Below are 12,212 nucleotides of genomic sequence, written 5' to 3'. Positions count from 1 at the left end.
GCAACTATAACTCACGCGACCGCAATCCTCTGCTGATGCTAATACTGTATTTAGACACTTATTTGCCCATGTCTTCTTCCATACATTTTTAGCTATACATATATTACAAATATTTTTTTTTCATAAAGACACATATGTCATCAGCAGAAGATTGCGGTCGCGTGAGTTATAGTTGCCAGCACTAACTATAACGGGGCAATTTCATTGGTTTTTTATCAGTAAAATTTCCGCTAACTATAACATGTGTGAAACCTATGGTTTTTTCAGTGAATTTGCAAGGTTTTTTAAATGCTAATTCCTAACTATAACGTGTGTGAAACCTATGGTTTTTTCAGTGAATTTGTACGGTTTTTTAAATGCTAAGTGACTTTACGCCATTCGTGGCGTGCGCGCCCACTTAACGCAGTTCGTTCCGTGCGCGCGCGGTGCGCTTCGCGCACCGTGCGCGCACAGTGAGCACGCGGTGCGCTTCGCGCACCGCGCACCCACTTTACGCAGTTAGTGCCGTGCCCACGTTACGCTAGATGGGCCATGTACGCACGATGCGCTTCGCGCACCGTGCGCACATGGAGGACATATTATGCGCTTCCTTGTGATAGGTAATCTGTTGAAATTTTTTGGGAAATTTCTGTGCTCTGATAAGCCATGCACAAATGGTGGCCTTCGGACACCATTTGCACAAGGGGTGGAGAAAGTGTGGATAGTGTTTTTTTATTTTTATTTTTTTACCGTACGCTTACGGTAAGCGTACGGTAAGCGTACCCCGCGAAATTGCCGAAAAAAAAATAATGCCGTTTTTGCTCTTGGGGGATGTTTGGGGACTACCCCAACATGACTATGTGAGAGGGAGTTGTCAAAACATCCCCGTAACATGTTTTTGGCCATCATGTTTGATACATAACACTCAGTGCGGTAGACAAAATGGCGGACGCCGCTTCCTGGTTTCTGCCGATTCGAATGTTTACTAAGATCTAAGAGCCAATCAGAATCGCGCTCGCGCACGCCACCGTACGCTTACCGTAAGCGTACGGTAAGCGTACCGTAAGCGGGCTCAGATATATATATTGATTTAAAGGCTATTTTCTCAGAATCTACTGAACAGATTTACACCAAACCTACAAAAGGCACTTCCTTGACCTAGGGACTACCTCTCTGCCAAATTTCTAGTAATTCTGTTCAGCCGTTCGGGCTGTAGCTCGTTCTAAAGGTCCTATGGAAAAATGCATGGGAAAAACGCGTTTTGGGACCCCCCTTTTATCTCAGCCCCCGCTTGACGAATCCCCCCGAGACTTTCAGGGTAGGAGCGGAGCGTAGCGCCCCACCTATTTTGAGAAATTCGCGAGGATTCGTCGACCGGCGCCAAAGTTATTCAAAATAGAATGTTGAGGTTTTCCTATGGAAACGTGGTCCTAACTATAACTACCTACTGGCGACCGCCAGTAGGTAATATATATATATATATATATATATATATATATATATACATATATATAATAGCTAATACTTGGATATAGCTTTGCTTCCTTTAAGACTACTCTAAAAAAAAAAAAAATAAAAAAAAAAAATGTGTTTTTTCAAGCACTGTGGATGCTATTTGGGAGTTTATGAACCAGTGTCTCCCACCATCCGCAAACGACAGTATATGGTTATACTGCTTACTACTCTGATTCAGGCATGTGAATCTATGAAAGATACCCCAATACTGGATAAGAAAACAAGTTACTTACCTGTAACTACAGTTATCCAGTATTGGTATCTTTCATAGATTCACATGCACCCACCCTCCTCCCCGGCTAGTCAGTTCTCTATATCTGGTATACTTACTTCTCACTTGTGCTAGGAAAATCTGAGGAGAACTGCCTCTGCTGGGAAGGTTCTGGAGGGTGCTGGCAGCTGATTGGCTGGGACCAATCTTTGGTTCTTTTTTCTATAATGATGTAGATAGGCTACTAAGACTTAGGCCTTAGGCTTTTTCTTTTAGCCTACTACTATTATTTACTCTTGGCACTACTTTTGTATTTACCGTGGGACTCCCGCCTCGGCGACGGGGAATGATTCAGGCATGTGAATCTATGAAAGATACCAATACTGGATAACTGTAGTTACAGGTAAGTAACTTGTTTTCTTCCACACCGTTTACGGTGTGGGGGTATGATTCCAACATGCTTGATACCAAACATGATCGGATTTGTTGCAGCAGTTTTCGAGATGGTCATCGCGTAATTATGCGGTACCCCTCTATATGGTATATGGCTGCTTCACTGACCACTCGGGAGAATGGGCTCCGTAGGCTGTAGGGGTGCCCTGCTCATGCAGGGGCACCCTCTCTTAGAACCCTGTTTTGTTTTTCTATTTAGATACCCGTATATAGGTTTCCCTGAATCATGTCCTTATATGGGCACAAGTCGCTTTGCCTTTATTTAGGCATAGAATCCCAGACGTTATTTAGGCATTAGCCATGCTAACCAAATACAGGCATGGTCACCTACATCCGTCCATCCCATGTTACAATGAGTTCTTAGAAACCAGACCCTTAAGCCAAACGGGACTTTCCCTAGCTAAGATTATTGATTTCTCCAAGAACTCATCTATTATGCATGAACTACTATTCCTTAGGGGTTCATCCATGACGTCTTCCTCTGCCTGACTTTACGTCAATGCTAGCATTCCTAAATACCTTCCAGGTATAAATATACCTTGCCTTACCATGGCAAACCACGGCATGGGACGGTGGTTACACAGCACGACTTGACTGCACGGTTCGCCATGGCAAGTTCGGAAGAGACCAGATCCCGGCCTGACGCACTGACCAGACGCTGTCATCTCTGCTCGTAGAGAATCCAGCTTCCAGTGTTCTGACTCCCTTCGCGGGGTGTTACAGTTTGAGACCCGGATAGAGATTCCTACTTTGCTCATTCTAAAGGTATGGAGCCGACTAGAACCTAGAGGGAATCTTGGTATACGAAACTTAGTATATACCAAACTATAGAAAACAGCACCTACTTTTACCTCGCACCACACTTAGGTTAGGTACACCGGGGTAGGACTATTAAGAAGCATCAGACAAGTATTAACATTTTAGCCTGCGTTATTTATGTATGTATATATGAGTACATGTCCTAGCTAAAAGACAATGCTATTGCAGTATTATTTCTTCTTACTGCTTACGCTGTGCGTAATACATATTGCTTTCTGTCTAATGATCGTAACAGCTCATATCAATTACAGGCGAAACAAGACTGTTCAATAAACCCTTTTATTTAAACGTCCGTCTTTCTATTTTCTGTGTAACTCTGGAGAAACTAAGCATGCACGATTGACTGAGTGAAATTGTTTCCACGATTCTGAGACGCATTCTGATTCTAAGGAAAACAAGTTTGTCATGTTTATGCGGTTGTCAGAAACGAATCCCTTTTTGTTCATTAGGGAAATGTCTAGTGACCTCTGAGTTAGCTGGCACACACAAGTAATTAAGTTTAATGTACTCGATAGGAGCATACTGATCTTAGTCGTATGCAAAAACTATAGTGTATATTATTCCAATGCGCAGAGCCTATAAGGGAAATAGGAACTACACTACACCTGCCTTCAGGATTGCAAAGGCCTGCTATAGGTGTGACTTATAGGTTTTAAGGGCAGGGATCCTAGATATAGAAAAAATATCTTTAGGAAGTGGTGCTAGCAACAGCTTACACAGGCTCCAGTGGCAGGCCTGTAGTTGCATTTTGTATGGTCTCCCATGGGTGGCATAATGCATGCTTTAGCCCATGGAGGACCTTTGGGGTACCTATGCCCTCGGTACCTTACTACATATACTAGGGACTTACAAGGGTAACCCAGTATCCAATCTAAGATGTACTTGAGGACTAACCACACAATTTAAGGAAGAAACCAGATAGACTGGGGTCCTGATTAGCAGGATCCTAGTCAGACCAGTCAAAAACAGCTTAGCACCAGGCAAAAAGTGTGGATATCCATAAAAGCAGATCCTACTTTCCTACAGGTTGTAATAGATTTTTTTTCAGGTGTGGTGGACTAATGCAACCACTACAAATGTATTTGTAAGCTCAATATTACTAGTTTGACTCCTGGCAAGTCTAATCAGCTTTGCACTTTCCAAAGTAAATCAAGTGTGCACCACTGAGTTGGGTAATAATACAAGTTACCAGTACCTACAGATGATCACGTTTTCTAAACTAGTGATAAAAATGTGCTTTTTATTGTTATTCGCTTATCAGCTGGACCCAATTCTGTTGACGTTGAAATACGCAAAAACCAGGTCAAATCTGAGGGTCGCTTTCCAAACAAAAAAAGTGCGTTCAGTGCAGAATCGCAGTTTTCAAAATGTTTGTTTATTTTTTTTAAAGCTGTTTTTCTTCTATAAAGTGTAATGGCGTACCTCCAAATAGTACTCCTTTTGATGGTTGTGGTTTGATTTTCCAGGTGCCTTTTAATGCAGTTGCAGTGAGGATCATTCATACTGATGTTGCTCTCAGTCATGCACTGTATTCTGTGAATGCCAGTTGGGTTGGTCTCTGCAGCTTACTCGAAGATGTTGGATGTGAGGACGATGGGCCCATTTTTCTTGCACAGACTCCAGTCTGTGATTGTATTGGGTTTGGTGAGTATCTGCATTTGTTTTTTTTTTTTTTTTTTTTTTTTTTTTTGGGGGGGGGAGGTCAGAATTTTAATCATAATCTAAATTCTGTTTGTAACCGATTTTAGATCAAACTTTCACAATATGCAAAGCTTGTTTGTGCTGTTCAAGTTTGCAAACTAAATGTGTGTTGCATGCCGTACACTTTCTGCATGTATTGCAGAATGTTTCTCTTGCCAGCGAAGGATGACCAGTTCACCAAATTGCAGTTGTTGCTGACCGCTCGCTCTCAGTACCAGGCTAAATAAGAACGAAAACAATCCAGATTGTCAGAGCTGTTAAGGCTCCTGCATACATGTGTGTAAATTCAGGGATGAAATAAACCTAATCTTGCATTGGGTATTCACAAATTGAGTCCTGGATTGTTTGATTAGCACACACCACAAACTGAATCATCTTTTGGTGCTAATGGCCTGGTGTTATGTTCTTTAATGTACCTCAAGTCTGTTGTGCACAACCTAATGCCAAACGTGACAAAGGAAATACGGAAATGGCCATGACGTGGGGGATGGCGGCAATATTGAACGTATTTAAAAATCTCAGAAGGCTTATAATTGCTTTATTCCACAGCACAGAAAATGTCAACCCCTCCCACGCATGGATGTTTTGATTCCAAGAGCAGATGTGAAATAACCCCAGCTGCTTGCTAGTTCTTGGCTAAAGGATAAAACTCAAGTCGGTCATTCCTCCCCTCCCCACACCACAACCCCATTCCCCCTGTAGCTAATGGCTGGAATAGGTAAATGACATTTTAACTGCATATGGATGACGCAAATGGACCTGAACATTGAGAACATGGCGTTGAAGCATAGAAGCACTTTCAATAACAATAGGATTATGCCCATTCGGGGGCCAGAAGGCAAATTCACCATTATTTTGTCTTTGGTTTCTTAAAAGTTGTTTAATACTTCTGGAATTAGGGGAAGAATTATTATAGCATCTTGTTGAGGGCTCAGCTACCCAAAAGGGGTTTCCTGGTGCTAGTCAAATGTAGGGCAAACCAGACCATTAGGTTAAAACATCCAGGTCTTCTAAAAAATTCAGGACTTTGGCCCAAGTATGCACAGGTACGATCCCCCCCCCCCCCCGCAGCCTCATATGAGCAATTCTGATTCTGGGCGACTGTGCAGAGGCCCCGATTAAGTGATCGCAATGCGCATGGGCTGATAAGGCACCACCAAGCCTTGGATAGATTGTGAACCTGTGCCAGATCTAGCCTTGTGCATGTATCAAGGCTTTTACCTGTATTCCCTTTTCCACAGCGAGTCAGTGAAGCTCTCAGAGGAGGTCCGATACAGAGGCATGTTTCAGGAGGTGATACAAGAGTCTGGCTGTGGAGTTCTGTACTACTTGTTGCCATCTGATGGCTGCTTTATCTACTCCTCAATACAGAATGCTACCATAGTCTATTCTAGAGCGTATCAGAGCCTAGATGACTGTCCTTTGAGCTGACTGTGGAATCAACCAGATTTGTATTTTTACCTACTTCAGCAATGCAAAGCAGGTGGAGGCCACCTTCACCCCCTGATATTTCATGGAGACTCTTGTCAAGCAAGAAGCCAAAGTTCTTTACTGTTGGAGATCATTTGGGCAGGACCCCAAGGGCCTCCTGGCCAAAGCTGTGGACCCCAGAGGCGAGGATTCAGACCATTACCTGGGTCTTAACACCATTAACTTGTTTTGGAGTCAGATTTCCACTTAGATGAACAGCAACTCAAACTTAAGGTCCCCAAGGTTTTATGTGTAGATGACAAGGAAAAAATAATTTGCATGTCATCTGCGTAAGAAAACCGGGCTATGCCACCGCTTTCCACCACATCTTCCAGAGGGCATACATAGACATTGAATAACATCGGGCCTAGGGCTGAGTCCTTGTTACACCTAAAGTCAGATCACACTGCTCTGACCTACCACTGGCAGAGAGAACCTGCAATGTGCGATCTTTCAGGAATGAGGTCATACAGGCTTAGGCTGTTCCACCAAAGACAGTGTCCCCAATATATGTCTGCAAGAATAGAATGGGACACAGTGTTGAAGGCCACACTGACCTCTAATAAAATTACCACAGCTGTTCCACCCTCATCCAGGAGTGGTCGTGGGTGTTCCATGATTCCTAGGAGGGCAGATTCAGTGCTAAGCCCAGCTGTAAAACCCGATTTTGAGAGGTGTAGGAAGTTTTGGGCTTCCACAAAAGTGGTAAGCAGTAAATTCACATGTTTCTCCATGACTGGTAGCCTAAACATTGGTCAAAAGTTCAACCAGTTGCTGGGGGTCAAGTTGAGGCTTTTTAAAGAGGTAAGCTCATGACCTGCTTCCATGTCTGTGAACCATAACCAACATGTAGAGGGTAATTGAGAAAATTAACCACCAGTTGTAGTAGATCAGGGCCCATGAGGTGGAGCTTAGTTGGTGGGAGGGGGGATCTACCTGTGAGAGCCTGATTTAATCGAATGTAACATAGTCAAAAAACGAGGGGTGTCCAGAAGAGGCAACTACTTCATTTTAGGAGATGTGTTCAGGGAATTAATGTTTTCATGTCATGCTCCCATGCGTTGGTATTGGGAGCAAATTCAGTAGCCTGCTCTTCTGCCTTTTGACCCTTTGTCATATGTTGTTGAATGTCAGCCACCTTTTTAACAAAGAAGTGGGCCAGTTCTTCGCCTAATGAGTGTGACCGCAAGTGACCTGGAGATATTTTGTTTGGGTCAGAGTTTCTTGACCACGTTGAAGCGAGTCTTGGGGCAGTTTTGGGACGCCCGAGCTGCTCTGCAAAGCCTGTGAAGATTTTTTATAGCTGTTTTGTATTTAGATTTTGACTCCTTGTCATAAGACTTTCTCCAAATCCTTTTCAAGCCTATGCATCAGTGCAAAAATATATAAACAAGCATTGGCATAGCCAATAGGTCTCGCCTTTGGGAACTTATAAGTGTTTAGTTATGTGGCACAATATCCTTGGTGCAACAACATTAACTGTTGCATGGCTAAGCACTTATAAAGTCCCAAAGGCGAGACCTATTGTTTATACGAATGCTTGTTTAGGTCCGGTGTTAGCCTACAACTTTTGATTTTACTAAAATGTGTATATATAGTACATTTTACTTGTAGGGGCTTTCAGACATCTCTTTATCTGTCCGTTTCATGATTATTTCTTACGCTCACTATAACATAGAGCAGGGGCAATGGATCAGCCTACTTTAGCCATTGGCTAACTTCACAGTGAGCATAGACATTATGCCCTTTCACAGTAGTTCCATTCAGTGCCACAGATTGCTATAGCAATGTGTGCTTTCGAGACCAAAAAATATTAGCTTCTAACCATTTTCTTTTATATATTGACAATTGTCTAGCAGCTCTCCCCCCGAAAAAAAATGAAAAAACAAGCATTGACAAAGTTAAAAGCAGATGGTCAGCACGAGACCTAGATGCTTTGCCAATGATTGTGTTGTACTTTGTTCCTATTGCAACCTGAACTTCAGCAGAAACAGGTTTCTTGATTGCACAATTATTGTGACGTGCTTTATGTAGCACTTGCTCCAGCAGACTTCTGCAGTCCGCTTATTGATGCACACTTTGTAAATTTAAGAAGGATGACAGGCTGTGAAGCCCCTGCTGAAATTAATAATTGTGCCCTATAGGGTACACATAGATTTCTCCAAAAGTCACAATAGTGGACCATGTATCCAAATTAGGCCTTGGCAACATTTTCATTACATAGACAAACTCTTTTGAAATTCACAAATTCTGTATTTAAGCAAATTTTGCAAAATGTCTTGCCATTTTATTAGTGCAACTTCGGTCTTAAATTGTGCCCACGTTACACTAGGCTGAGCAGAAAAAGTCTTACAGGGAGAGCAAAACCGTAGAGAGGTACATTTTTCCTCAAACCAGTCTCCTACTGAATTCTCATGTGCTTCTTGTACAAAATGCATGCCCTCACATCCAACTTTTTCTCAAGATACGGAGCCAACTATTTGCAAACATTACTTGCATTTTGGAAAAAAATGCAATTGTGGCCACTCCTAACCCACATGTAATATTATACTATGTATTGGAAAGCTGAAGTAAACCATGACGGGATTGGCCATCATGAGATTGAGGATCCAGCCAGCCTTGGATGTGTATAGGAAGAGAGGTGTGCTGCTGAAGGTCACAGAGTTGGAAGAAGGGTTTTACAGGACTGAAGAGTTTGCATTTTTCATTCCCCCAGTTGAACGCTGTTCTTTGAGAGCATTTGGCAAGAGACTATTTATTCCAGGATTTGCAGTTCAAAACCAGGTTGAGAGAGAGATGATGTGTAAGAACGGGGTGTAAGATGGAGAGATCTAAATCGCAACTCTGCAGCAGTCAAAGGAGGGAAAGGATATCCTTGTGCCCATTTGATGGATGATTTGTTAATCACTGCAATGCCACAGCCAAGCTTGGATTGTCTGTACTTACGAATTTCCACAGTTTTTGAGTACTAAAGAGTCCAGGACGAAATTGAAGTATCTGTTCAGCCGGGATTCAGTGATCCACAGATGATGTATAACCTCTTCTGAACCTCACCCTACATATCCTAACCTACCCTCTCAGTGGTACCACAACCCTGGAACACTGCACTCCCACGTGCTTTCTTTGCACCTCCTACTATTGTTTTATTTTCCCAACCGCCCTCTTCACCTGACTAGGCTCCAGATCGCCCACATTACCACAATTAAAGCATTTACCGGTCTGCTCTTGACCCCATCTTTCATTTAGACGGATTACAAATTAATGGATTTTTTAAATTATCTTTTCTATAAAGGGGAACTCGTGTCAAGAGAAATTGTTTCAATATTAATATATTGTGAATGGAGAAGCTATGTATACTAAATACTACTCCACGCCAGAATGTAAAATATATTTTGTACATTTCTAGTCAAATAGTGGCACGTGTTATTATCCTTGCATTACGTAATTCAAATTTAAAAGAACAGACTACTATTAAGATGTATTTACTAATGTAAAATGCACTTTTCTTTGTCTTTGGAAAGCAAACCGCTTTTTAGAATATTTTCATACCGATAATAGCTTCCCTTTTCTGCTTTTGTTGTAATGGGAGCCCTGGATGGCTACATCTGATGTTTATATCACATTTGGGATCACTGCAATTTTAAACCTATGCAAGGACACCTTATGTAGCCCACGTGACTGGTTATTAAGATGAAAGCGAAACCACGAGAAGCAACAACGAAATAAACTAAATAGAAGCCAGAAAAATTTCAAATGTCTCTCAGACTTCAATCAGGATGAGTGACCCTTGGCCCACCTGCTGTAGCCCAGCCTACCCCTCTTACAGCCACTGACGAAGGAGGGCTAAAGCCCATTCAGCCCTATGGGTGTTGCACTCCTGACCCAATCCAGGTTGTAATTGTGTCCACGAGTGCTATACACATTCATTAAGGGACGGGATGTGACGGTATTTCTATTCCAGTTAAGCATAGGAGAAAGGCGAGCGGGAACTCCAAGCCCTACACCTGGCAGACCACGATTATCTTAGCTGTGGACGCCTCTCCTCTTGAGTGGGGTGAAGGTTGGAGGCGGATACCAGGCGTCTCAATTTGCAAAAGCTTATGCTGATTGGCTAGAACCGGGTGAAAGCGTTGCCTTCCCGCCCCTGCATCGCTCCCTCCCATGTGGTGGTTTTGTAAACAAGTGAGCAATCAGCTGCTGGGGGAAGTGAGAGCTAGTGTGTAGCTTGTAGAAGCCTAATACACCGAGCTCCCTGAAAAGTTAGGTTTCCAACTGAAAGCATTAAACAGAGCATACTGCATAATGTTTAATAGGGCCCAGATAAGCCTTATTGTAAGCTCTCATATAGTTCTGAAAGCAGTTGGTATTAGGATATGGGTTATTATAGTGCAACTTAATCCACTAGCCACTATGCGACAGCACCCAAGCACCTTCAACTCATTAAACAAAATGTTCCACGCACATTTCTTCACTACACATCACTAACACACCAGCAGCACAAGCCACTATGTATGCCTCCAACTCAAAGGTCACATTACAGTGAAACATATCACCCACATGCATTACACACCTAATAAAACCCAATCAGGACACTATAGAAATGTTCGATACAGCTGTGGCGTGCCAGAGAGCCAGCAACACAGCATTTAATCTATCTAAACTGCATGCAACTGGAAAACTTCAGATCTAGGAGTTGCGTAACCATTCAGTAAAGCCCTCCAGCCTAACGGCTTGGTCACCAAAATCACCCACATACACCTCAATGAGTAACATGGACATAGTGTATGGCATATTATTGCGAAAAATCAAATTCGCCAATCTGCGAAGAAAACATCAGAACCATGTGGATAGGGGCCACTGGCTGCCTGTGCAATACTCAAATACTAGTAACATAAGACAACATCAGTGTTGCCAGATGTATGCTGGCTTTTCATGTATGACTGGGTCTGGTCCAGGCTGGCTTCAATGTGTGCATCAGTGTTTTGCTTTGGCATCCCAACCGTCATGGCCCTTTCACAGTTTCTAATTATTCCTGTCCCTCTAGTCACACGAAACAATAGCACAGTCTTGTAAATCCACCATTCGATAATGGAGTAGTACTTTTACTTTGAGTGCTATGAAAGTTTGCAAGGCCTACCTGTATATAATAAGGGCATTATTTTAGATTGCGTTTGGAACATTCAGTACTAAGAGAGATGTCCGCAGGCGAGAATGTGTGCACCCCCACCTTGCAACTGTCTCTCATTCAAGAGTCCCTCTATATTTTGCAGCAAAGGAGTTATGGAGTGTGTAGGTCTGGTCAAATGTGTCCTTTCAACTCTTTACACCTTCAAATACTTGCCCTGAGCAGTGACCTTTTAGGGGATGGCAAAGTGGGAATTACCGAGCAATACCATCTTCCAAGGGCACCGACTAAAAGTGATTTTTCTCTCTCCATCGCCTTTATATCTGAATCTCAACTTTCTTCCTTCTCTCTACCTAGCTCTACTTTGTGTGACCCCGCTCCAGAAAAAGTAATTTTTATTTCAATACTTTTTGGCATCACAAGGGCTTAAATTAGCAGAATGTGGGTGAAGGAATGTCAAGTTGTTCAGAACAGAGGGCTCAAAAATGTGCCCAACATTCTCAGGATGACACTGGCCCCGTGCTCCAGTAGATTTTTCTGTGCCCTCATTATCTCGCTCTGTTTATAGGGTGGCATTTAAAAACTGCTCGGTGGAATCGCTGCCAACAAACTGGGCTCAGTTGAGGGAGGCCTGCGTTTGAAAAGGAAATCTTCAAGCTGGGGTCAGCCTGAGCCCACCTCGGATGACTGGGCCGCCTGCGGGATCAATCGGCCATGTTAACACACCAAGGCCAGACGGCTTAAACTGGCATCGGCCATCTGTGAAATACCACTGGGTGTGGGAGCTGAGCGCGCAAACAGACCCTGTCCGGGGGAGGCACCGAGTATTCCACCAGGCCCTCAGTGCAGACTGCTCACTGCTGGCACGCCACTGCCAAAAGGGAAAAAAGCTGTTTTCTAGATTTACACACACACTGTAAATATATTAGGCCACAGCGG

At 43.1% G+C, this 12,212-nt stretch overlaps 1 protein-coding gene across 2 annotated transcripts in view; it reads left to right on the top strand.

The window, feature by feature from the left end:
- The window catches only part of NOL9 (nucleolar protein 9), a 261,084-nt gene that overhangs the window by 173,836 nt on the left and 75,036 nt on the right, over positions 1-12,212 (top strand). For both annotated transcript variants that reach the window (XM_085609003.1, XM_085609002.1), the window contains exon 10: positions 4,444-4,621. In XM_085609003.1, the coding sequence (XP_085465129.1) occupies positions 4,444-4,621 (178 nt within the window). The remainder of the gene's footprint in view (positions 1-4,443; positions 4,622-12,212) is intronic.

The sequence above is a fragment of the Triturus cristatus genome, chromosome 1_2, assembly GCF_964204655.1.
Source record: "Triturus cristatus chromosome 1_2, aTriCri1.1, whole genome shotgun sequence".
NCBI classification, from domain to species: Eukaryota; Metazoa; Chordata; class Amphibia; order Caudata; family Salamandridae; genus Triturus; species Triturus cristatus.
The sequence above is the reverse complement of the archived record's forward strand: the minus strand, read 5'-3'. Positions and strand labels throughout refer to the sequence as shown.